This window comes from Tasmannia lanceolata, unplaced genomic scaffold (genome assembly GCF_043159265.1).
Source record: "Tasmannia lanceolata isolate RefF3 unplaced genomic scaffold, GAP_Taslan_0.1 ptg000044l, whole genome shotgun sequence".
Classification (NCBI taxonomy): Eukaryota; Viridiplantae; Streptophyta; class Magnoliopsida; order Canellales; family Winteraceae; genus Tasmannia; species Tasmannia lanceolata.
Window position 1 is genome coordinate 19,992,409 of NW_027518721.1, and position 27,422 is coordinate 20,019,830.

At 38.0% G+C, this 27,422-nt stretch overlaps 2 protein-coding genes and 1 pseudogene across 2 annotated transcripts; all 3 read left to right on the forward strand.

Moving 5' to 3' along the window:
* The first annotated feature begins 3,485 nt into the window (after window positions 1–3,485).
* On the forward strand, window positions 3,486–4,331 carry LOC143863403 (secoisolariciresinol dehydrogenase pseudogene; annotated as a pseudogene).
* A 570-nt stretch (window positions 4,332–4,901) lies between these two features.
* On the forward strand, window positions 4,902–5,837 carry LOC143863404 (uncharacterized). The gene has a single exon (XM_077374069.1). It carries the CDS (start codon window positions 4,902–4,904, stop codon window positions 5,835–5,837), a length of 936 nt encoding a protein of 311 aa, XP_077230184.1.
* A 147-nt stretch (window positions 5,838–5,984) lies between these two features.
* On the forward strand, window positions 5,985–6,797 carry LOC143863405 (uncharacterized). Its single transcript, XM_077374070.1, has one exon. The coding sequence runs from the start codon at window positions 5,985–5,987 to the stop codon at window positions 6,795–6,797; it is 813 nt and encodes a 270-aa protein (XP_077230185.1).
* The last annotated feature ends 20,625 nt before the right edge of the window (window positions 6,798–27,422 follow it).

The window sequence follows — 27,422 nt, forward strand, 5'->3', positions numbered from 1 at the left end:
CACTCAAAAATGAAGTGCACATACCAGCATTATCAAGCAAACTAATGGAAATCAAATTCTTTTGGATAGTAGGAACTACTTTAACAGCTTTTAAAGTTAGTATTTTACCTGAAGAAAGGGCCAAGTTCGTAGTACCAGTGTGAGTGACCTCTACATCTGCTCCACTAGCCACTGTAACAATCTCCTTTACTTTGGTAACATCATTGAGAAGTTTCTTTGAATTGCAAACATAACAAGTCGCATCGGTATCTAACCACCATTCCGAAGAAGTACTGGCCTTATCTTTGCCCATCATGGCAACAAAACTTTTAGGCTCAGCCTTATCTACCAACATAGCAATTTTCTTTTGTGGTGTGTCAGATTTAACTTTCTTAGGTAGCCTGCAATCTGCTGCAAACTGACCCCATCTCCCACAGTTGTAGCACTTGCCCTTCTTTCTCTTAAAGACAGTCTTTTTGGCTTCCAACTTGGGGATATCACTTTTAGGTGACTTGGATTTCTTAGGAAATTTCTTGGGATATATCACAGTGTTAACAGCTGACTGTTGCTGTCTAACCATCTCCAAGTTATTCCTAGTTTTATTCTCATCTTCGATTCGAATGAATCGCTTGAGATCATCCAGTCCCAATTGTCCTCTCTTTCTATACATTTCTGTTTTGAAAGAGTGCCACGCAAATGGTAACTTATATATGATTTCACCCACAAAAAATGGATCACACACTACTATTTTCTCATTGGTTAATTTAGATCTCAAATTCTCTAAATCAGTTACTTTATGAGTGATTTCCATGTCCTCATGGAACTTGAAATCCATGAATTTATCCACCAGGTGAGTCTTGGACAATTCCTCCTCCTTTCTGAATTGAGCATCTAAATTATCCCAAATTTCTTTAGCAGTTTCAAATTTGCTATAAGTTTCTACAAGACGATCTGAAAAACAGTTCAACAAATAGTCTTTGCAGAAATCTTCATCTCGGATCCATTGAGATTCCTCAACACTTTCAATCAAATCAGCTTCAGCAAAGGTACTCAAAACGGTGTAGAAAGCATTCATGTATTTCAGACCGAATTGAGTCTTTCGCTTCCAGGAATTAAACTCAGATCCTCCAAACGATTGAAGTTTGACCGTCTCAAAGGGAACTGCAGTCTTGTCCATTTTAGGCTATTTACGAAAAATAAATTGGAAAGAGTGCACCTGAGTTGAAGAACCAAATTGCGAAAGCCGAATCGCGAGAATCAAACTAAACCGCGAACCCGAACGCTAACAATAGCAAGAACCGGCAGTGAACCCGACGACAAGAAGAACCAGCCACAAGAATTTGGTGCAAAGAGGGTTCGGCCACTAAAAATACTCACAAGAAAACTCGGTTCTTATGTGCAAATCCAACCCACACATGTTCTGTGGGAGTGAAACCCACACCCAAACTATTTTTGTGGGGAAATATAACCCACGACAAAACAAATTTGAAGTGGAAGAAACCCACAGCCAAAGTTGCCGAGATGTCTTCCACCTCCCACTCCAAGAGCAGTTTTTTCCCAACCACTAAGAGGAAAAATTAAAATAAACGAGAGTGAGAGGGTGGAAGAAAACCAATTGAGATGGAAAATACCAAATCAGCCACCACTTCAATGTAAAATAAACGAGAGATTCAGCAAGATGCTTCAAGAACTGTTAAGGCGGTGGGAAGACCAAAGGTCAGTTAATAAAAAGAGAGACTTGAAGCATTGCTCTTAATTCTATCTAGTTTGGAATAGAATGACAGCTGCCCCAGTCCCTATTTAAGAGTTTAAACATGGGTTTTTAAAGGCTAATGGGCTCCAGCCCATGTGGGCCCACAACACCTAGACCATTATCTATTGGGCTTATATATTAGAACATATCTAACAGAGAACTCGTTAGAGACTATTCCTGACTCGGCCTCAGCCATGGGAAGCAGCTATATTCTCTCTTCCGATGCAAGAAGGTATGCCTCCATGCTAATTTAGGCTCTCTACTCAATAACCCTCTTTATAAAGGGTTTTTTTTTTTTCCAACCTCCTGGCTTGAAAATTTGTACCCAGCAAAAAATTGACAGCTAAATCATACATGGGTGCCGCTTATACACTCCACCAAAGCTTACAGTTTGCACTTTTATTGTGTGGAAAAAGAAAAAGAAAAATAATAATTGTCCCGGCAAAACTAGGGGTGCAACTTGGGTCGGGCTCAACCCAAACCCGACGGGTTCAACCCGATTTTGGCTTGGGTTGTGTTGGCATTTCCTTGGGTTGGGTCGGGTTAGGGTTGAGGCATTGGCAACCCAACCCGACCTTTGCCCTCTAATTTTATCTTGATTTTCTATGGGTGATTGTATTTTTCTATTTGGCCCAAGGTGAATCCAAAACAACCCAACTCAACCCGACCCGATTTTGGTTAGATGAATTGGGTTAGGGTTGAGAAATTTAGAGTCGGGTTGGCTTAGGGTTGACCATCCTCAACCCGAGGCTCGAGGTGATCAAATTTGTTGATCTGAACATCGATCATACAGACAGTCAAATGACATTGAGATCACCTTGATTGGATGATTCTCGGCCGTTGTTCAATCAAGCTTCCCGTTAGGATTCTACCAAGAAAAGCTAAACCGCTGATTTTTCTAGTCCTTTATTTAAGCATGGGATGTCCATTGTGGATTGGGCCAAGAACACAGGCTTTACATCATGATGTTCTACGACAAGATCAATAGTTTGGATCTAACAATATACATGCCCCTCTATGCCCTTTTGTACGACATATGCCCTTTACCATATGTCCCAAAAGGTTACTTCATTGTGATTGGGCACATTGATCTGCTGGGCTCTCGGTAGTCAAACTCAATTCTTGTGTTCCCTTCATTGTGATTGGGCACATTGATCTGCTGGGCTCTCGGTAGTCAAACTCAATTCTTGTGTTCCCACCGTGTTCTAGTGTGCCTAAGTAATTGACCAATACTTTTTTTTATTTCACTTTTTTTTTTTTGGGTAGATAGCCAGTATCAAAGATGGCTTTTTTTTTTGTTGTCACAAGCGACTTGTAAACTTGATCAGCCTATATATTAGAAAATGATAATTATCAGATATATGTTATCTAACGCCCCTGCCCTTTACCCTTAGCCATGTGGTACTACTTTTTTTGTCGAACTCTTTGTCCTTGCTTAGAACCCGTGTTTATGGTGCATTAGGTTTTATGCATGTCTAGTTGGATAGAAGAAATCGGGCAGCCTCTTACTATCATTGCTAGCTAGGCATGTGAGTCTCCATGCACGCATCTTCCATTAGTATCATTGCCATTGCAACACTAGAGTCAACGGTTATTGGGGCCACCCAGACCTGTTCTAAGAAAGTACTCTCTTATATTTCATATATCACTGAATTTTTGTATTCGGCATTAGATATAAGTGATTATAAGCTACCACCATAGGAACGATAATGGTTCCCAGAATGATCAATAAGATATAAGAGATTATAAATTTATGGAGTCTAAATTAATACTTCAACACGTTTCACATCTTATGGCCATGTTTTGTAGGTTGGAAGGGAAGGTTGCATTGATCACCGGCGGTGCGAGCGGCATCGGAGAACACACGGCTAAATTGTTCACTCGTCACGGCGCCAAAGTTGTAATCGCAGACATCCAAGATGAATTGGGTCACTCGGTCCTCAAAGACATGGGCCATGAAGTCTCCACATTCATCCACTGCGACGTTACAAACGAAGCCGACATCCAAAATGCTGTGGACGGCACTGTCGCCAAGTATGGAAAGCTCGACATAATGTTTAACAACGCCGGCATCGCGGACCCAAACAAGCCCTCCATCCTCGGAGTCGAGAAGGCGGACTTCGAAAGAGTTCTTAGTATCAATATAACGGGCGCCTTTTTGGGCACAAAGCATGCGGCCCGTGTCATGATCCCGGCCCGACAAGGCAGCATCATAAGTACTGCGAGTGTTAGCTCAATCTTGGGTGCCGCAGCCTCTCACGCGTACACGTGCTCGAAGCATGCGGTGTTAGGGCTAACGAGGAATGTGGCGGCGGAGCTAGGGCAGTTTGGTGTTAGGGTGAATTGCGTGTCTCCTTATGCAGTTACAACCCCTTTGGCTGAGAGTTTTGTTGGGCTACAAGGAGAAGTGTTTGAGAAGGCCATGAGTTCTATTGCTAACCTTAAGGGGGTTTATTTGAAAGCTGAGGATGTTGGTCAAGCTGTTCTTTATTTGGGGAGTGATGATTCCAAGTATGTGAGCGGACTCAACCTTGTAATAGATGGGGGATTTTCTGTTGGAAATCCATCGTTTGGTATGTTCAAATCCCCAGATTTATAATGTTGCACGATGAAATGTAAGGGTGACTCGGTTTTCGAAAAAAAAGGGGGCGCTATTCTCTTTTTCTCTTCTTCTTCTCGTGTTAACATGTAAGGCTATTTCTGTTAAAAATAATATTAAGTTGGACTAGCACAATTCTGCCATGCTTGAAGTTAATATTTTTTTTTTTTATTACACTGAATCTATGGCTGAACGAAAATCACCATTTTAACAGCATGAAGTCTTAAGATTAAGCATTCGTTAGCTACTGCATGAATGAAATATACCTGTCATTTTACTTAAAAATTCATATTAGAGCTCCTTACTCGAGTATGAATACTCATGCTATGTTATCTTTTCCTCATAGAAAACCTAAACTTTGGAAGAGAATGTGCGAAGAATAGCCGGGAGCCACCAAGGACTTTTCAAGAGACTGAGAAGATCAATTTGAGGAAAGATCTGTGATCTAATCTAAACTTGTTAGAGTTAGTGTCCTAAAACCAGTGTACTTTGCTTATCAATTTGCCACAACCACCGCAGTACGATGGCACAACAGACCCGGTGGATCACCTCGAAACATTCAAAACAGTGATGCTCATTCACGGCGTTTCAGATAATTTTATGTGTAGGGCTTATCCGGCGACTCTGATCGGAGCAACCCGAGACTGGTATTCAAGCCTTCAGCCAAGCTCAATAGGATCTTTCGAGGAGTTCGGGAATCAACTGGTCAAGCATTTCCTCAGCAGCAGAAGAACTCGAAAGACAGCTGCGTCACTAATGACAGTCAAGCAAAGCACTGGCGAATCGCTAAAAGACTTCATCGCCAGATTCAATAGAGAAGCTTTGCAGATACCGAACCTGGATCCTTCAGCGGCTATGAACGCCCTCCTCTCCAGTGTGAAGTCCGCGGATTTCAGAATGTCCATCACGAAAAAAGCTCCTACCTCCCTTGCTGATCTCATAACTCGGGCTGAAAAGCATATAACGGTCGAGGAGACCCTGTCTACGCTTAACCTCATTCCTGAAGCCGATAATGACACTAAGCGCAAAGTTCGGGAGGAAGAGAGGGGTACGTCAGCCTCGAGCCAGAAAAGCCGCAAGGAGGACAAAAGTCATAGAAGAGATGGAAGCCCCAAGAGGAAGGAAGTCAGATACACCCACCTCAACGCGTCGAGGAGTCAGATACTCATGGCCATCAGGGACGAGCAATACCTCAAATGGCCTGATAAGTTACTGACCAAGGAAAGTGAAAGAGATAAATCGAGATACTGTTGGTATCATAGGGACAACGGGCACGACACCGACGAGTGCCGACATCTTAAAGAAGAGATTGAGAACCTGATAAAGAGGGGGCACCTCAGGGATTTCATTAAGAAAAAAAATCGGCCAGCGGAAAGAGAATCATCTCACAAGACCCCGGAGCGCTTAAGTCCAGCACATTCAAATGCTCAGGAGCAAGGAAGCCCCACCGGAGAGAGCCGTCCCCCCAGCCTGCTAGGGTCATCAACACGATCGTGGGTGGCCTAACGGCGGGCGGTACCTCAGCATCGGGCAGAAAGCGTATGCAAGACAATCAGCTCGGCCCACATCCCCAGCAAGAGGCCGAAGACAGACCGGACCATATCCTTCTGTGATGCGGATCTCGAAGGGGTTCTAATGCCCCACAACGATGCGATGGTCATAGATATGATTGTATCTAACCTCCTTGTGAAGAAAACATTGGTTAACAATGGAAGTTCGGCTGACATCTTGTACTATCATGCATTCAAACAAATAGAAGTTCCAGAAGATCGTCTGAAGCCTTTCTACTCCCATTTGTATGGTTTTTCTGGAAACATCGTACCTGTCGAAGGTTCAGTGGAACTCCTTGTTTGGATCGGCAGAGCCCCTCACCACAGCTTTGCGATGATAGAATTCTTAGTGGTTACGGCCCAGTCCGCTTACAGCGCCATCTTGGGAAGGCCAGGACAAAACTTGCTAAGAACCATCACGTCGGCCTATCATCAGAAGATGAAGTTCATCACCCCAGAAGGGATCGGAGAAGTTAAAGGAAACCAGACCGAATCCCAGGAGTACTATACAACGCTCCTAAAGGGAAAGCCCGCGGCCGAATCACTCCCGATCGAGATGTTCGACCTAAGAGATGAGGCCCAAGTAATGAGAAATGACTCGGTCGAAGACTTAGAGAACATTCCGCTCTTTGAAAGTGGAGACAAAGAGAAGGTCGTCAGAATCGGGTCCTCACTTCCAGACGACCTCAAGACAAACCTGATTAAATTTCTAAGGCAGAATTCGGATGTGTTCGCTCGGTCGCCCTCAGATATGCCCCGAATTGATCCAAAGTTGAGCGTCCACAGGCTCAATGTAGACCCCACCTGCAAGCCAGTGAAGCAGAAAAGAAGAATTTTCTCACCGGAGAGGCAGAAAGCTATAAGGGAGGAAGTCGAGAAACTTCTCCAAGCCGAGTTCATCGAAGAAATACACTAACCGGACTGGCTGGCCAACGTCTTCATGGTCAAAAAGTCTAACGGGAAGTGGAGGATCTGTATCGAATTTACCGACTTGAACAAAGCATGCCCCTGATGACTTTTTATGTGAAATAAGTCTTTTTGTAATTCAAACTTACAATGGGGTGTTTTTAGTCATTATATGTTTGTCCTTCTTTGGGACTTGCTTTATGCTTTTGGGCTTCTCATTCAAAGTATTTGGGCTTCCCTCCAAAAGGACTAAAGTCATGAGAAAACTTTAGTCCTAGATAGGAAGTGTGAGAGGATGAGAGTGGCCATATATATACTTTCACTCTCTTAGCCTTGTGAATGAGCAAGAGGTCAAGGGGATCCTACGCGCACGGATCGCCCACTTGGGTCCGGCGGGCTTTTGGTCTTACCACACACGCGCGTCGCCCCGCCCGGCGCAGCTCGGCCGGCCGCCCGCGTGGGCCCAAGGCCTTTTCTTTTTCTATTATTTATTTTTCTCTTTTTCTATTAACGGTTCAAGAGTTTATTTATTTTGTTTTAACTCTTTTTATCTTTTGAGATTCCTTAATCGTGGTTTAGTGCCCGTTTGGGAAACATCTCTCACACACTAAAAGAGTGCGACGTTTCACCCCAACGTGTCTATTACTTTTCTATAAAATCGATTTTAGAGAAAACAGAAAGATATCCTAAACGGATTCTTCCTCTGCTCTCTTTCTTCTCTGGTCTTCTCTCTGGTTTTCTGATCAAGGCTTTTGGCTCATATAAGCGAGATCTTAGGCATCCAGGCTGCGTGAGTGCACACCCCTGGAGCAAGAGTTGTTGTATCCTGGAGGCATACGCCGAGACGCCCATCTGCACCAATGATTCGTCATAGTAGGGGCGAGATTTGCCTTAAGAACAGCGAAGATCCTTCGTGCCCCAACTCGATAAGTGGTCTAACTATTTCTCTGTTTGATTACAATTGATTCTTGCAGAATAATTACTGTTGATTTCTGCCTTCTCAAAATAAGGTGTTAATTCGTTATAAGGTATTCTTGAATCCTAAATTACAGATTTCCCCATCATTTTTCTAACAATCTTAAGGCAAATCTTTCACGTTCTTTGATCTGTAATTTTGGGATTTCGACTTCTGAAAATTAATCATCATAACTTCCCAAACCGAAAGACCGAAAAAATTTGACGGATCGGATTTCGGTAGATGGCAAGAAAAGATGCGATTATTTCTGACCTTTCTGAACCTAGATTACATCTTGAAACAATTAGAACCCTTAGAAAATGAGGAAGAACCTGCTAGAACCCATCTCACTGAGAAAAGGAAAAGAGATAATTATCTCTGCAAATGGCATATTCTGAGTTGTCTTAGCAATCAGTTGCTTGACGTATTTTTTAGAATTGAATCTGCCAAAGAGTTGTGGGAAACTCTAGAGCAGAAATATCTAGTCGAAGCAGCGGGTTCAAAGAAACATCTCAATGAAAAATATTTTCGATATCAGATGATAGACGGTAAATCTATTATGGATCAAGTGAATGAGATCCAGTTGATTGTTTCTTACATACTTGCTAGAGGGATCAAGATAGAACAGATCCAAATTGGTGCAATTATTAAAAAACTACTACCTTCATTGGAGAAATTCCAAGATACATTATTGCATGACAGAAATAATTTTTCTCTTCAATACTTGTTTGTTTACCTTAGAACTGAAGAAAAAAAATCGTTTCAGAAAACAGAAATCTAAGGCCTATGAGTTTAACTCTAAGGCAAATCTCATTGAATCTTCATCTGGAAAGAAAAACTCTTCCAAACCTGGGTCTGGATCAGGAAAATGTCATTTCAAGAAAAACAATAAGGATTTCAAGAAGAAAAAGGGTAACTGCTTTGTGTGTGGAAAAGCAGGTCATTATGCTAAAAATTGTCGAAAAAATGATAAGAAGAAAAACCCTGAAGGAAACAATGCGCACCAGGCTAATGTGGCTGAAGATCAATATCTGTAGGCCGTAGTATCTGAAGTGAACCCGGTTAGTAACGTGAAGGACTGGTGGGTGGACACTGATGCCACCAGACACATATGTAGTTACAAAAGTGTATTTTCTTCCTACGAGCTTGTAGGGGATGGAGAGCAGCTTTTCATGGTAAACTTGTCATCATCTGTTGTGGCGGGTAAAGGAACAGTGCTGTTGAAGCTTACATTTGAAAAAGTTCTGAAGCTCTGTGATTTCTAGGTCACTTCTGATCAAGAAAGGTTTTTAACTGGTTTTTAGGGCTGATAAATTTGTAATCACTAAGAGTGATGAGTTTGTGGGAAAGGGTTACTCTAGTGAGGGTTTATTCAAACTGAATGTAACTGAGAAGATGGTGAATAAAGCTTCTTCTTCTTCTGCTTATATTATTGATTCTTCTTGTTTATGGCATGGTAGACTAGGTCATGTTAACTATGCATCTTTAAAGAAAATGATGACTATAGGACTACTTACTAAAAGTGATCAAGTAGTAGATAAATGTGAAGTATGTGTGCAATCAATACTCTAAAAAGCCTTTTCACAAAGTAGAAGAAAGAAAAACAGCATTATTAAGTTTAATTCACAGTGATGTATGTGACTTAAACAATGTTTTAACTAGAGGAGGTAAAAGATATTTCATTACATTTATAGATGATTTCTCTAGATATTGTATTGTTTATCTTATTGAAAATAAAGATGAATCTTTTGATAAATACATTACATATAAAACTGAAGTAGAAAATTAGATAGAAAAGAAAATCAAAATTTTAAGATTTGATGGAGGTGGTGAATACACCTCTAATGCTTTTAATGAATTTTGTGAAAATCATGGCATAATACATCAAGTTACTGCACCATACTCTCCACAGCAAAATGGAGTTGTTGAACGTAAAAATAGAACTCTAATGAACATGGTAAACTCTATATTAGGAAGTTCAAGATTACCTAAAAATTTATGGGGAGAGGCTCTTCTCTCTGCTTGTTATATTCTGAACAAGATACCTTTTAAAGATTCTGACAAAACTCCGTACGAGTTATGGAAGAATAGAAAACCTCATTTTAAATACCTTAAAGTGTGGGGGTGCTTAGCTAAAGTTAGGATTCCAGATCCTAAGAGTACTAAGTTAGGTCCTAAGACTGTAGATTGTGCATTCATTGGATATGCACAAAACAGTAGTGCATATAGATTCTTAATCTATAAATCAGATCATGTTGATATGCAACGTAACACTATAATAGAATCCAGAGATGCTGAATTCTTTGAAACTATACTTCCTTATAAGACTAGTTTAAGTGAGAACACACTTAAAAGACCAATTGAATCTATAGATAAAGACCATCATGTGTCTGAGGAATCAATAGAGACTAGAAGAAGTAAAAGGGCAAGAATAGAGAAAAACTTTGGTCCAGAGTTCATTGCATATCTTCTAGAAAGAGATCCAAAGACATATAAAGAGGCAATGTCACTTCCAGATTCTTCATTATGGAAAGAAGTTGTCAAGAGTGAAATAGACTCTATTTTGAGTAATGGGACATGGATCTTGACAGACCTGCCTCCTGGTTGCAAACCTATTGGTTGCAAGTGGATCTTTAGGAAGAAATTAAAAACTGATGGAACTATAGATAAGTACAAAGCTAGACTAGTAACTAAATGGTTTAAGCAAAAAGAAGGAATGGACTTCTTTAACACTTATTCACCTGTAACCAGAATAACCACTATTAGAATCCTTATTGCCATAGCTGCAATCTATAACCTTGAAATCCATCAAATGGATATCAAAACAGCATTTCTGAATGGTGAATTAGATGAAGAGATTTATATGGATCAACCTGAAGACTTTGTAATCCAAGGCCATGGCAACAATGGTGCGACAGTAAACAAAAACATAAATGGCAATGTGGTGAGAAAAGCAGGTCCAAATTTCACCTTTCCAATAGGAAGTTTGATGGGTCTATCTTTTAATAATTTTTGGTAGTAGACTTAAGAGATATTATCAAGAAAAAGAAACCATCTGTATACAATTGTTTGATGTAAATGTATTCCTGTCTTGGCCTAGAGAACAAATTCAAACGTCTTTTCTCCCTTATAAATTGCAACCCCACATTAAATCTTCATGCTAAGGCTAACTTTCTCCTTCATTTTCCACGACAACTTGTATATATTTGAGCAGCTCTTTGCAAGCTCCAGCTACTAAAAGGTAAGGAAATTACATCCTAATTCTTTTCATGTTTTATATATCACATGTTTTACATACCACATACAAAAATCTCTTCCATCAAATACTTATAATAACACAAAAAAAAAGGTTACAAAAAAATTACCTAGTTGATTTACAGATTGGAAGGGAAAGTGGCGGTGATAACGGGGGGGGCACTAGTGGGATCGGTGAGTCCACTGCAAGATTATTCGTACATCATGGTGCAAAGGTTATAATCGAGACGTCCAAAACGAGTTAGGCCACTCAACCCAAGAGCTAGGCTCAGAGGAAAACACCTTATTCGTCCAGTGTGACATCTCAAAAGAAGATGTTCAAAATGTTGTCGATAGTGCAGTCTCTTAGTATGGGAAGCTCGACATCATGTTCTACAATGCGGGTATTGATGTTTGGATATTTTCAAAATACTTTAATTTTTTATTTATTCAAAGGTACACTTCTTTTTGTATAATGGCATTTTGGTTCGAATGATAAATTTGTTGTGAACGGGTATCTGGTTTATTCAAAAGACACTTATTGTGAAAGGGTACCCTCGTATCTTTTTATTTTCTATTCATGTCCTTTTATTTTCTATAAAAGACGGCTTATGTGTTGGAATAGTAATTCAAACGGTGGTCACCAAGTGGGGCCCACCCAAGTCATTGACGTTTTTTTAGTAATAGTGTTCAAAGTCGGTTCTTTAGTGTTTTTAGAAGTAGGAGAACGGGTGGAATTTTATTGCTATTATTGCCTTCTAGAAGTTTTTAGAATCTTGGAAGAGTTTCTTTCTATAATTCTTCCTCTTCTTCTATATTGTTTTTTTGTTATTTATTTTCTACAGAGTGGTATCAGAGCAGAAGTTCTTAGGATTTCCATAGAGCAGAAAAGCCTAGGTGAATTCAGAAAACACCGGTAAGGGTTCGGTAAGTTCGCAACATGGCAGGTAACACCAATTCTTCAAATTTTCAGCAAAGTGTTCATTTATTTAAAGATGATAATTTTCAATTTTGGTCAATTAAGATGAAGACATTATTTATGTCTTATGAATTATGGGAATTGGTAGAGAATTGGTATGACAATTTTGCAGAACTTGAAAAATTGACCGCGGCACAGAAAAACGAATTAAAGGAGAGCAAAAAGAAAGATGCAAGGGCTTTTTTCCTCATCCAACAAGCCATGGATGAACCAATATTTCCAAAGATCATGGCTGCAACTACATTAAAAGAAGCATAGGATTTGCTTCAAGAGGAATATCAAGGTACTTCGAAGGTAATCTCTGTTAAGTTACAAACCCTTCGTTGTGATTTTGAGAATTTGATTATGAAAAATACTGAATCAATTCAAGCATTTTCTCTAGAGTGAGTTCTATTGTAAATCAAATAAGAACTTATGAAGAAAAATTAGATGATAAAAAAATTATTGAAAAAGTGATAAGGAGTCTTCCAAATAAATTTGATCATGTAGTTGCTGCCATAGAAGAGTCTAAAGATTTATCTAAATACTCTATGAATGAATTAATAGGTTCTTTGCAAGCACATAAGCAGAGATTGAATAGGACTGCAGAAAATTCACTGGAACAAGCGTTTCAATCGAAAGTGGATTTAAAGAAAAAATTAGATAATATAAATAAAGGTTTTCGAAGAGGAAGAGGCCGTGGACATGATGGATTCCGCGGCAGAGGAAGAGGTAGAGGTCAATTCGGTGGTTATCAAAGAAATCAAAGTGGAGGTAACCATGAATCTACTTCTCTATTTTGTTCCATTTGCAAAAAATCAAATCATACTGATAAGGATTGCTGATATAAGGATAGTGAAAATCAAAATAGAAATTTACCACAATGATTTTATTACAAAAAATATGGTCATATTGAAAAAAATTGTTATCAAAAGGCTACGAAACGGCAAACTATCATGAAGAGAAAAGTGATGAAAAAGTTGAAAAAGAAGATAATGTGTTTTTATCGTATCTTACTGCTAATGTTGAATCGAATGATGAAATATGGTATTTAGATAGTGGTTGTAGTAACCACATGACCGGGAACAAGGATTATTTTCTAGAAATAAATGAATCTATCAAACCACGAGTAAGGATGGGTGATAACAATCATGTTAATACCCATGGAATTGGTCCCATTGTAATTTCTACAATGGTTGGTAAGAAATAAATTCAAAATGCTATGTTTGTTCCTGGGTTGGCTCAAAACTTGCTAAGTTTGGGTTAATTAATAAAAAGGGGGTACCGTACTATCTTTGATGAAGGAGAATGTAAACTTTATGATAAGAAAAGTATGAAACTAGTTTTGACTATTAAGATGACAGAAAACAAAATATTTCCACTAGTGTTTTCAAAACTAGTATTTAATGCTTTTAGTACAAGTATTGATGACTCTATGTTGTGGCATAGAAGATATGGACATTTGAATTTTGGTGGATTATCTTTATTGCAAAAATCGAATATTACTGTTGGTATTCCTTCTTTGAAACATGATGTAAAAGTCTGTGAAGCTTGTGTTTTGGGAAAACACCACCGTGAACAATTTCCAAGTGGTAAGTCTTGGAGGGCATATAAGCCGGTGATGCTTATACATGCTGATATTTGTGGCCCTATGCAAACTTTATCTTTGATTGGGAATAAATATTTCATCTTACTTGTTGATGATTACACAAGAATGACATGGGTTTATTTTCTGAAACAAAAAGATGAGGCTTTCTCGATCTTCAAACAGTTCAAGGCTCTTGTTGAAAAACAAAGTGGTCATTATATTGTTACTCTTCGTACTAACCGTGGTGGTGAATTTATTTTCAAAGAATTTCAGGATTTCTGCTATGAAACTAGAATCAAAAGACAGTTGACAGCGAATTACACCCCACAATAGAATGGAGTCACAAAGCGAAAAAATAGAACATTTGTTGAGGCTGCAAGGAGCATGCTAAAAGACAAAGGGTTGCCTAATGATTATTGGGTTGAAGCAATAGCCACGACGGTATACTTATACAATCGCACTCCTACAAAAGCAATTCAAGAAAAAACTCCATATAAGGCTTGGAGTGGAAGAAAACCCAACGTGAGTCATTTTAAAAAAAATTTGTTCTATAGCCTATGCTTTTGTTCCATCTGAAAAAAGACAAAAGTTAAATGATAAAAGTAGAAAGTGTATTTTTGTTGGCTATCGTGTGGAGACAAAAGGATATCGACTTTATGATCCTATTTCCAAAAAATCAATCATAAATCGTGATGTTATTTTTAATGAAAAAGAAGCTTGGAATTAGAAAATTAATGTGGAAGCTCACTTATGTGTTTTAAATGAAAACACATCATATGAGACACCTTCTCTTGACAGTTGTTTACCAAATCTTGATGAATCACCAAGTTCATCTGGTGATTCCACTCCCATAAGAATGAGAAGTCTTGCTGATATATATGACTCATGTGAATTTTCTTGTTTTGTAATGGAGCCTTCTAGTTTTATTGATGCAGTGAAAAAAAAAGAATAGTGTGATGCAATGAAGGAAGAAATTGATGCAATTACAAAGAACAACACTTGGGCATTGGTGGATTTGCCTCTAAATAAAGAAGCAATTAGACTTTAGTGGATCTACAAATCCAAAATCAATGTCGATGTGTAGACACCCCATTTTGACCGTGTCCTAAACCCTCCAAGCTTGAGCAAAACCCCACCAAATCAATCAACTAAGGTCTCAAACTCCACCCTAAGCTAGGTTAGGGTCCCAGCTAGGTCCCTGCAAAATTTCGTCAAAATCCGAGTGCGTTTGCCTAGCAAACGAGCCGAGAGAGGGCCATAGTGTAAACCAGAGAAGGGGGGTGCATTTATCCTGAGCGGTGTCTATCCGAATCCGAAAAAACAAGCGAAACCGCACGATCATCAATTTTTCGCGCGCTCATCAAAAAATCGCGCGCCCATCATTTTTGGAGTGCCGATATCAATTTCATGAAATTTCTATAAATATTGGTTTTCTCTCATTTTTTTTTAAAAAAGAAAAAAAGAGATTCGTTTTAGAGAGAGAAAGGGAGAGAAAGCTAGTGAGATAAAGTAGATCTCACCGTTTTTTTTTTATCGATCTTCTCCGGCGAGATCCACCGGAGCTCTGGTAGAATTTGTAATCTCTGATCATCTTCTCCATCTATTCTTGTCTCAATTTCGAACAAATCTTGATTTCTCATTCGGAACCCTAGCTTGTTTAGTTTTTCCGATCGGAAATTTCATTTCTCCGACACTTTCTTCTCCGGCAGATGTTCATTTGAACAGCAGATCTGAACTCTGATACTCCGGCCGGCCATCACTATAGCCTTCTTCTTCTCCATTACTAAGTTGTTCGATTTGTTATTTTCCCTTCCCAAAATCACAGCTTACAAGCCTAGTTTCAGATTTTTTTTCGATCATCTCAAATTCTCCGGCCTTAACTCCGATCATTCCTTTAAACTCCGAGAGAGATCAGAATTTTTTTAAATCTAATTAGGGAGAGAGTCGATCTGAGCACCAAAAATTTTTTTTTACCTTTTCAGATCATCTTCTCCGTTGGATCTTGTCAGATCCCGGTTATCCTTCGAAAAACTTTGTTGATCTGAGAGTTGAAGCATGCTCATCTGTGGTTAAGAAGAGGTGAAGGATAAAAAAAATAAAAATTTCTTCTTCTCTCTGTTCGAATAAAGCTTCATTTGAAGAAGATTAGAGCATCTTTAGAATTATCAGAAAAAGGTATTTCTCAATCCTCATTCTCATTTAAAGTTTGAATGTCTAAATAAGATAATTTTAATGTTTTCTTTAGGATATAATTAGATTTTTTATTATTATTATTATGAATTTCAGTTGTATGATTCGATCTAGATCATTTCATTTTCAATACGAGTATCATAAGGTTTTAAAATTTCGTATACCTGCATTCTGAATTCTACGTCCCTGTGCATGAGAAGTTTGTAATTATTTATTAAATTAAAAAAAAAATGAAACAGAATCTATGTTTGTTTAAATTTTCTTTTATATGATTATTGATAAGCCATTGAATTTATCAAATTCTGAGATTATACAGAGTTGTCGCTTGCTAGTTTCTTGGTAACTTGTGAGTGATAAAATTATTATGATTCAAGGAAATATTGTCTTATATATATATATCCTCTTTCAATGTTGTGATCCAATTTTAAATATCAAAACAACACAGAACCCCATATATAATGTTCAAACCTCTAAAAATTTTGAATCAGCTCATGTTTCAACTTTGTTTTAAGAGCAACTCTTCTTCAAGTCATTTTCTTCATGATTTTCCTTTAGATGATTCCTTTTATGGCTTTTGTCTTGTTCGTTGTATCACCAAATAATATGAACCCATCTTCTCTGAAGAAACCAAAACATAAGGAGAGGCTTACCAATTCGTGTTTTGTGTTGGCAAGGAAATGGTACCACTGTTGCATATCAAAATATTTTCTATTCTACAATATGTTTTGTAAGGGAAGTAGGCCTGCTTTGAATGTTGTGATGAGAGTGTGGCTGTTGTCATTACCCATAGCCCCATACTTTTGACATTAACAACCCCATTCCCTTAATAATAACAGTTCTTATAGCTTTGTTTTGACAGCCAGCATTTTCTTGATAATGACAAAGCCCCATAGCACCATCATTTTCCTGTAAATGCCTAAAATCTATCCCCAGCAAGAATATCCCCTGTTTCAGTTTAGGATAGCACTATGTTATTAAATTACATACTTTTCTTATGGTCTTGTTTTATTGTTCTGATTGGCATATAGAGCTTTATGATATTTTTAGAAATACCTAAATATTCTAAATGATAAAAAAAAAAAAAAAAAACATGAGCTGTATAGGGAGTAGACTAAACTTGTCGTTATCTCCCCATGGTTTCGTTTGTCTGTAAGTATTTTGCTCATGGCAATCCCTCCTTTGTCGTTAAGACATGGTGATACTCATAGCAGCCCTCATTATTTTTAATACGGAGAGCCTTCATCACTTTTAATATGGACAGCCCTTATTCCTTTTAATAATGGCAGACCTATCATTTTGATATGCGCATTTCTGCCTTGTATTGACATTGGTCGAACATATAGTTGTTGTCCACAAGCACATAACTGCTTGCTGCCCATTATTTTCTATAAACTACTACCCATTGGATGATTCACAAACACATAGTTGCTGCCTTTGTAAGTGGCTATATTCTTAGGTGATAATTCATGCTTGTTTAAATTTTCTAAAAGAGACTTGTCATTGATAATATTTTGAGTTGGGATGATGTCATTTCTTTAAGAAAGGTATAGACTGCTGACATTTTATTATTTTAATGTTTACAATATTTTATTTTTGTATTAACAAGATCCTCCTGTATTTTTTTTTATCATTATCTCATTTGATCATTTTAAAATATTCTATACAATCTTATTGAGCACCTCAAATTCGGTAATAGATAGATTGTTCAGGTGAGATTATCTCAAAGCTTATTATACTCATTCCTTTTTATTTAAATAAATTGTTAATAGGAAGAAGGAGATCAGATGACTACTCTATTCGATATTATCGACATGAGTACTGTCTGATTTCAAGGTGGGATATAGAAATATTATCATGTGTATATGATATCAGATGATTACTTTAGCATCATCTGATTTCATCCCCATATTGGGGTGGTGTTTGTGGTTGGGCATAGAAGTGTTTGATATTGTTTTCTTTTACTTTATTAGGCTATCCAGCGGCTGGTCTGGACTAATTAATGTTGTTTATCATTTTATGATTGCTATAAAAAAAATTTTATTGAAAATTCTTCTTTGCTTAGCACTTGATTTATTTTTATAAGAATAGAATGGAATTTGCGATTATCTGGTAGCCTTTTCTTCTCTCATTGATAGACTAACACAGTCTTATAGATTTCTGTTAATTTTCTTTAGATACTAGAATCCCCTCTCATTGCAAGGGCTATGAAGGAGTCATCCCGAGCCCATTATTTTAGAGGACTTGCATAGTCCTAATAATGTTTTCCCCTCTAATCTTTTCTTCATTTTATGAGACTGTTTAAGTCTTTCAGGTTTCTTTCCATTGTCATTTCAAGCCCATCTCTAGGGGGACTTGCACAGTCCAAATAGCATTCTATTTTCTCAAAAGACTTGCCTAGTCTTTTAGATCCAAATCTTTGAAGACAGGCATTGTCTCATTAATGAATCAACCTGAGTCAACCCTTAGGAGACTACCTCTAGTCTCACAAGTCTTAAACCCATTTCTAGTCGAAGACTAACTTGGTCTGTCAGTTATCTCATTTTCTTATCATTGTTTAGGCAATGATAAGGTTACTTGGAGCCCATCCTTGTGCTTAGGAGACTTGCCCAGTCTTGCTAGCATTTTTCTCTATCCTGCCTCTGTGTCTAAGATACTTATCCAGTCTCATTCTCTTGCTAAACCTCCTCTTTGTGCGTCGTTTAGTTTTGGAAGAACACCTTACTCGGCTTGGCAACATACCCCTACCCTTATGGGTATTGGGTTGCACATTTGTTGCACCCTAGGGCTAGGTAGCTGTCCAGCCCGGCTGGGTGTTTTACCTTTGCCAAATATGCACAGGGTCTCTCTTTTTTTTCCTTATTACTTGTGAGCTTTATTTTGGTTTGATAGTCCACTAGCATAGGAATCCGTCCTTAATCTAGAGAGTCAGTCCTCTTGTTCAGGAATCAAATTCTATCATCATAGGGGTTAGGATTTTATCCAACCTTTCATCAGATCATGTTCTTCTATCCGCTCTTGCAAGGTATAGGATGCTGTCCAACCCTTGCAGAGTCGTGTTTCTGTTCATTCCCCCGCAAAGCATAGGATGCTGTCCAACCTTTGCGGGATATCAGGAATCTGTCCTCCCCTTATGATGATAGGATTCAGTCCTCTCGTGTCAAAAACATCAAAAACATCTGAAAATCCAAAAATCTCAAAAATCTTGAGTCATTTAGGAGTAGTTAGGAAAATCGTTTCCGAACTACGTTGGCTTGATTCTCTTCCACGAGGTACGTAGTGCAGCTTGGGATCCACATCCCAAGTCCAGCCAAACCTTTAAAAATAAAACATTTCAAATCTTCCAAAAATACAAAAATTCTTCAAAACTTTTTCAAAAAGATCTTCTCCTAGAGTTAGGAGTCTGTCTTAGCTGTTTGGGGTGTTTTAGAGTTAGGAGTCTGTCCTGATTTGTATTGATATGGTGTGTCCTGTCGTGTGAGTGTCTTTAGAGTTAGGAGGCCTCAAGTTGATCGGTTAGACACCTAGTTGAACCGATGGCTAGACTAGGAAGCATATAGCCAGCCCATGGTTTTCATTAGGTTGCATAACCTAGTTACACATAGGATGTAGGGCCCACCTGCATTAGCTTAAGGCTAATCAACTTGCATTAGTTAGGGCATATAGAGAGTCCTAAAAACTACAATTCACCTGAATTTAAGCAATCGTACAAAAAGCTTTAAAAATCAGTTGAGTCTAGTGGATCGAGTCTAGGATAGCGGTTCTAGATGGTTAGGCATAGTAGTTTAGAATAAGGCATCGAACTACGTTGACTCCGATTCTTCCCGAGGCCGGGATACGTAGAGCAGCTGGGATGGACGGCCATCTTGGTCCGAGTCAGGTCACATTAGAGTTAGGACTCATTTTGTCCAGTCATGTATAGAATTAAATTGTGTTGTGTGTTTTGCTGTGTTTTCTTACTTTCATGTACAGATCCTATACCTTTAGCTATAGCATGCATGTGTTTGCACACCAGATCTCAGACACCAATTAGGTATGATACTCATAACCTAGTTATTCTTAGGCGACACTTCTTTCATTTCTTTTTATATGTGCTTATTTTTCATCTCCGAGACATGCATGATCAGATAGACGCCTTCTTGGAGATATTCGTTCCTATTTCATATGACTTTCACCCAAAACTTTTCAAAATCAATAATAAATGGCATAAGAGACCAGGTGTTTACACTTGGGCGGATGAGGTGCTCTTTAGACCTTCCAAATTCGTAACCAGGCACGAACCCTCTTTTTTATAATCTCTGGTTATCCGTTGCAACAGAGCATAGTATGGGATCATTGGCCCACTTCCTTGGATGGCGACTCTTCTTTGTTTAAGGTACGCCTCGAATCTGGGCTAGTCCCCGAATCGAGAGGTATCTCACCTTTGTATCGCCACTCATGCTGTGAGGGGCACTTCTTTAGAGAGTTCCTTGGTAGAGCTCTCCATTCACGTGGATGATCCATAGAGACTTCGCGTGGGGCACGTCCCCCGCCGCTCTCTCGGATCGGGGTCCACACGATGGTTCTCTTCAAAGGCATAAAGCTCAGTTAGTTGCAAAAGGTTATGCCCAAATGCCAGGTATTGATTACTTTGAAACATTTGCACATGTTGCTAGAATGGATACTATTAGAACTATTGGAGAACTTGAGGAAGAAGTGTATGTGGATCAACCTCAAGGTTTTGAAGTCAAAGGCATAGAGCATAAAGTGTACAAATTGAAGAAGGTACTCTATGGGCTTAAACAAGCGCCTAGAGCATGGTATAGTAAAATTGACAGGTATTTTCTTGAAAGCTCATTTCAAAAGAGAGTGAATCAACTCTTTATGTTAAAATTCATGGTGATAATATCTTAGTTGTTTGTTTATATGCTGATATTATAATATACACTGGGAGTTCTCTTGATATGATTAAGGAATTTAAAGAAAGCATGTTGAAAATATTTGAAATATCATATTTTGGCCTATTGCATTATTTCTTTGGAATTGAAGTAATTCAAGGATCTAATGGGATTTTCATATGTCAGAAAAAATATGCTTTGGATTTATTGAAAAATTTTGGGATGGCAAATTGTGCACCTGCTAAAACTCCCATGAATACTAATGAGAAACTTACTTTGCATGATGGAGTTGAAAAGGTAGATGAGAAAAACTTTAGAAGCATTGTTAGTGGTTTGATTTATCTAACTCATACAAGGCCGGATATTATGTTTGCAGTTAGTATTATTTTCAGGTTTATGCACAGTCCAAGCAAACATCATTTTAGGGCAGCAAAGAGAATTATGAGATACATCCAAGGCACAATCAATTTTGGGATTGTGTACACAAGAGTCACTAACTCTAAATTGGTTTGTTTTTCTTATAGTGATTGGGCAGGTTTCATAGATGATCGAAAGAGCACAACAGGCTATTGTTTTAGCCTTGGATCGGGTGTCATAGCATGGGCATCCAAGAAGCAACTTAGTACGGCGCTCTCAAGCACGGAAGCCGAGTATATTGCTGCTACAACTACTACTTGTCAAGCAATTTGGCTACGAAGGATTTTGCGAGATTTGAAGGAGGAATAAAATGGGCTTACATAGATGTTTTGTGACAACAAATCTACAATTGCGTTGACAAAGAATCCGGTTCATCAAGGGAGGACGAAGCACATTGAGATTCGTCATCATTTCATTCGAGAAGTTACGGCCAAGGGAGAAGTTTATTTAAAGCATTGCAACACTGAAGATCAAGTAGTGGATATTTTTACTAAAGCTTTGCCAGAAGAAAAGTTCAAGAAATTTCGTCAGATGATGGTACAATCATTCACCTATTTTGAATTAGAGGGGTGTGTTGGAATAGTAATTCAAACGGTGGTCACCAAGTGGGGCCCACCCAAGTCATTGATGTTTTTTTAGTAATAGTGTTCAAAGTCGGTTCTTTGGTGTTTTTAGAAGTAGGAGTACGGGTGGAATTTTATTGCTATTATTGTCTTCTAGAAGTTTTTAGAATCTTGGAGGAGTTTATTTCTATAGTTCTTCCTCTTCTTCTATATTGTTTTTTTTTTTGTTATTTATTTTCTACATTATGGTCTCATTTTTCAAAATAATCTCTGGCAAATAGTGTTTTTACTCTCGAATTTTTTATATTGGCACTCTTCTTCTTTATAAGTAGATGCATATTGGTTGGTATTGAACTTGGGGTGTAACCATTGATCATTGTATAGGCATTGTATCCTCGCGAATTTATTTCTTGGCACCTACATAATATCCAATAATTCATATTTTATGTCCTTTTAATGTGAAGCGTTGTCTTTATTCAGTTTTTAATCGTTGGCATCCAATAACGAAATGTCTTCTCTTTGTTGAGGTTTTTTTTTGTTGGGTATATGATAAAACCCATGAATGTTCTAATATAAGCCCAATAAGATAATGGACCGGTGTAGTGGGCCTACATGGGTTATAGTCCATTAACCAGTCATTAACCCTAGTATATATCTATATATAGGGGCTGGAGGCAACAAACTTGGTATTTCAAACTAGATACCTCGGGTGTAATGCTTTAAGTAACGTCTTGCTTAACCCTAAACCTTTAACAATCTTGAAGCATTATCTTCCCCTTTTCAAAGGAGACGAAACCCTAAATACGATTGATTTTTGCTTCTCTTAGTACAATTTTTGGATCATGTGCCTCTCTCTCAAATATGAGTCGATTTGCCGAACTCTAATTCCATCTATTTTGAGGTTGGATGGCTTACCAAGAAACTTCAAATTGGGCAGTTCAAGACGGTGGATTTTACTTTTTAAAATTGCACTCCTCTCTTTTCTCACTTACAGAATAGAAAAGGTCTTATGGGAAATATAAGCAGCCCAAATTGAGGCACTCGGTGGATTTGTGAAGAAGCCCAACTCCTCTCATCAGACCTGAGACTCTCTTTCACAACCTTGGAGAAAAGGCTCTCTTTCACACTTGGATTTTTGTCCAACTCTCATCTCTCATCCTCTCCTGTATTAACCGTCGGCATATCAATTTGGTTGGTGCATTTTTCCCATCTCCTCTAAGAAAATGAGTTTAATTGATGTGGGTTTCTATCCCACAGACATCGATTGGGAGTGGGTTTCTCTCCCACAGAACTTGTTCGGGTGTGGGTTTCTATTCTACAGATCGTTGCAATTTGACTAAGATTTTTTGAATTTCTCTTTGGATTTTGTCTAACCGCGACATACTCTTGAAACCTACTATCTTGCTTCCTTGTTTGAAAACCCTGAATCCTCTAGCCGAAACCCTCAGACAAAACAATCGGTTGAAGTTTGGGCTTACATCCATTGTGGCTGAGAGCTTTGTGGGCTAAATTTCGTTGATAGATCGCGTTATTTAGGTGAAATCTTGGAGAAAGAAACTCTCTTGGATTGGATTCTTGGAGCTTGTCTTAGATTCGGTTCTCGCGATTCGCCAATCAGGTGCACTCTTTCCACTTTTTACTTCTATTTGAAATATACAATGGATAAGAATGTTATTCCCTTTGAGATGATCAAACTACAATCGTTTGGGGGATCTGAATTTAATTCATGGAAGCGAAAGACTCAATTTAGTATAAAATATCTGAATTTTTTTTACACCGTTTGGAGTACCTTTGCTGATACGGTTGAAGAAGTTGATGAATCTCAATGGCCGAGGGATGAGGATTTCTGCAAAGACTAATTGTTGAATTGTCTTTCAGACCGTCTTGCAGAAACCTATAGTAAATATAACACTGCTAAAGAAATATGGGACAACTTAGATACTCAATTTAAAAAGGAGGAGGAATTGCCCAAGACTCATCTTGTCGACAAATTCATGGATTTCAAGTTTTAGGACAACAAGGAAATCACTCCTCAAGTAACTGATCTTGAGAATTTGAGATCTAAATTAAACAATGAGAAAATTGTTATCTGTGATTCGTTTCTTGTGGGTGCAATCATTTATAATTTACCATCTGCATGGCACTCTTTTAAAACTGAAACATATAGAAAAAAGGTGCAAGTGGGACTGGATGATCTCAAACGATTCATTTGAATCGAAGATGAGAATCGAGCCAGGAATAACTTGGAGATTGTTAGACAGCAACAGTCTGCTGCTAATGCTGTAACAAATCCCAAGAAATTTCCTTGAAAATTCAAGTCACATAAAAGTGAACATCCCAAGTTGGAGGCCAAAAAGATTATCTTTCAGAAAAGGAAAGGCAAGTGCCACAACTGTGGAAAATAGGGTCACTTTGCTGCAGATTGTAGGCAACCAATGAATGTTAAATCTGACACACCACAGAAGGAAGCTCATATGATGGTGGGCAGTGCTGAGCCTAAAGGTTTTGTTGCTATGTTGGGCAACGGTAAGGCCAGTACCTCTTCAGACTGGTGGTTAGATACCAGAGCCACCTGTCATGTTTGCAACTCTAAGAAACTACTTACAGATGTTGTTGCAGCGAAAGATAACGTTACAATGGCTAGTGGAGCAGAGGTGGAGGTGACTCATACTGGAACTGTGAACTTGGTCCTTTCTTCAGGCAAAATACTAATTTTAAAAAATATTAAAGTAGTTTCTTCTATTCAAAAGAATTTAATTTCTATTAGTCTTTTAGACAATGCTGGCATGTGTTCTTTTTTGGGTGGTAGAGTAACTTTATCTATTAACTCTTATTATTTTGGTTGTGCATTCTTAATCGATGGTATGTATAGATTGAGTTTAGCAAATGAAACCGCTAGTCAGGTTATTTCAACTCTTATTGATCCTAAGTTGTTACACAATAGATTGGGACATGTGAACTATAGGAAAATGGTTCAACTTACTAAAACTTATAATATACCTTTAGATACATCGATTAGATTTGACAGATGTGAAGTGTGTGCACAAACTAAGATCACTAAAAAATATTTTCATTCTGTTTCTAAAAGCACATAACTTCTTGAGTTAATACATTCTGACCTCTGTGACTTTAAAAGTTTCACTACTAGAGGTGGTCAGAAGTATTTAATCACTTTTATAGATGATTTTTTTAGCTAATTGTCATATTTATCTCCTAAAATTGAAAGATAAATATGTTGAAAATCAATTTAAAATTTTCAAGAATCGTGTTGAAAATCAATTGAACTTGAAAATTAAGCGATTTAGGAGTGATAGAGGAGGAGAATACACTATGACACAGTTCAAGAAATTATGTGCCTCGCAGGACATCATACTTCAAACTACTGCTCCTTACTCACCTCAATCTAATGGCATAGTTGAACGTAAGAATATGACGTTAACTGAAATGTTAAACTCTATGTTATTGACAGCTGGAATGCCTACTAGCTATTGGGGAGAAGCAGTTTTAACTGTAAATCACATCCTGAATAGAGTACCACACTCTAAGTTGACCTCTACTCCTTATGAGTTATGGCATAAACATCCTTATAGATATGACACTCTTAAGACTTGGGATTGTATTGCTTATGTGAGGATACAAGACCCTAGGAGACCTAAGGTAGGACCTAGAACCAACACTTGTTTTTATTTAGGTGGTGCAGAAGATAGTGCACATGATCGATTTTAGGATCTATCCATCAATATGATTATAGAATCTAGAGATGCAGTATTCTTTGAGAATAAATTTCTCAGAGATCATGGTTTGACCATACTTGGCGATATTGAGATGGTTATAGAATCACATGTAGAGTCTGAACAGAATATTTCTGACACCAGTCCTACACTGATTTCTGAATCAGAACCTTTAAGAGTATCTACAAGAGATAGAGTACACAAGAATTTTGATGAGAACTTTGTGACCTACCATTTAGAGAATGATCCATCATCCTATAAGGAAGCGATGAGATCTAGGGAGTCTTTGTTATGGGCAGAAGCCATTGATGATGAAATGAGCTCTCTGTTACAAAATCAAACTTGGCAGCTAGTCAATTTGGCAAAAGGGCTAAGATTGTGGGTTGTAAGTGGATTTTGAAGAAGAAACTTAATCCTGACGGATCCATAGCTCGGTATAAAGCATGTTTAGTAGCTAAGGGCTATACACAAGTCAGTGGGATAGACTACTTTGATGTCTACTCACCGGTCTGTCATTTGTCTACGATAAGAATTATTCTTGCTTTGGCATCTATTGAACAGTATGTTGTGCATCAAATGGATGTAAAGACGGCTTTCCTTAATGGAAACCTTACAGAGAAAATCTACATGAACTAACTTGAAGGGTTTGTCATGGAAGGTTTTGAGCACAAAGTTTGTCAGTTAAACAAATCTTTGTATGGTCTTAAATAAGTACCTAAAATGTGGCATAAAAAATTTGACAGGTAGTAAAGAGCTTTGGTTTTCAAACTAGTTACTCAGATAAATGTCTTTACTTTCGTTCTGTGTCGAATAAGGTTGCAATTATTTGCTTGTATGTAGACGACATGTTGATTTTTGGTTCCAATCTCTCTGTAGTGAGTAACGTGAAATCAATGTTGGCTAAAGAGTTTGACATGAAAGATCTTGGAGTGGTAGAAACCATTCTTGGAATGAAAGTAAGTTTTGAAAGGCAAGGGATCACTCTTAGCCAAGTTAATTACATTGAGAAACTACTTTCTACATGGGGATACAGTGAGTGTAAACCGATTGAGACACCATTTGATTATACCAAAAAGCTAAGACATAATGATGGAGCCAGTGTGAATCAGATAGATTATTTTAAACTGATTGGTAGTCTCATGTATGCAAAGACTTGCACTAGACTAGACATAGCCTTTACGGTAGGCATGCTGAGTCGTTTCACTAGTAATCCTGGCCATGAGCACTGGGATGCCCTTATGATAATGATGAGATACCTTAAAGGTACTCAAGGTTATGCTCTATGTTATAATGGCCATCCTCCTATCCTGGAAGGATATTCTGATGCATCTTGAGGCTCAGAATTAGAAGACAGTAAATCTACCAGTGGTTATGTTTTTACTCTGGGTGGAGCCACTCTTGCATGGAAGTCAAAGAGACAGACTTGTATTGCTCTGTCATCTATGGAATCAGAACTTTATGCTCTAGGCTCTACAGGAGATGCAGCAAAGTGGATAAGAGATCTGATCATGGACATCCCATTGACCCGTTTAAAGATTAACTCTTGAAGTTTATTCTGTGATAATCAAGCTACAATTACGATTGTGAAGAACTCACTCTTTAATGATAAGAGAAGACATGTCAGGCTGAAACATGACATGCTGAATTATCTTATAGAACAAGGTATTATCACTTTGGATGATGTGAGATCGAAGGATAATATGGCCAATGCTCTTACGAAGGGACTGAACAAAGATCGAATATTCAAAAATATGGGGAAGATGGGGTTAAAGACTTTGTAGACATGTCTTAACCTACATCCATGTTATTTTGAATTTTTTGAATCTCCCTATCTCGACCAAGATAAGCACTTGATATGTTTCAATGATGTTTATAGTTGTCTTTATGTCATTCCACATTTGATGACATGTCCTTCTTGGAAAAGGTTGTTTCATTCCAAACTTGATGATACAACTTAACTCAACTTGGATATGATGGATGTAACATTCCAAATGGAAACATGGAATGGTTCTTTGCAAAAGAATGATTGAAACTTGACATTGATGCTTATTGATATTGATATTTGTTTTTCAGCCATTATGAAATTGTACTAAGTTCTTCTGGTAGAACTAAATACTTTGTATTT

What these genes read in the sequence shown, in the direction of transcription:
- LOC143863405 (XM_077374070.1), top strand. Translation starts at nt 5,985, where the DNA reads ATGGTCATAGATATGATTGTATCTAACCTCCTTGTGAAGAAAACATTG.
- LOC143863404 (XM_077374069.1), top strand. Translation starts at nt 4,902, where the DNA reads ATGCTCATTCACGGCGTTTCAGATAATTTTATGTGTAGGGCTTATCCG.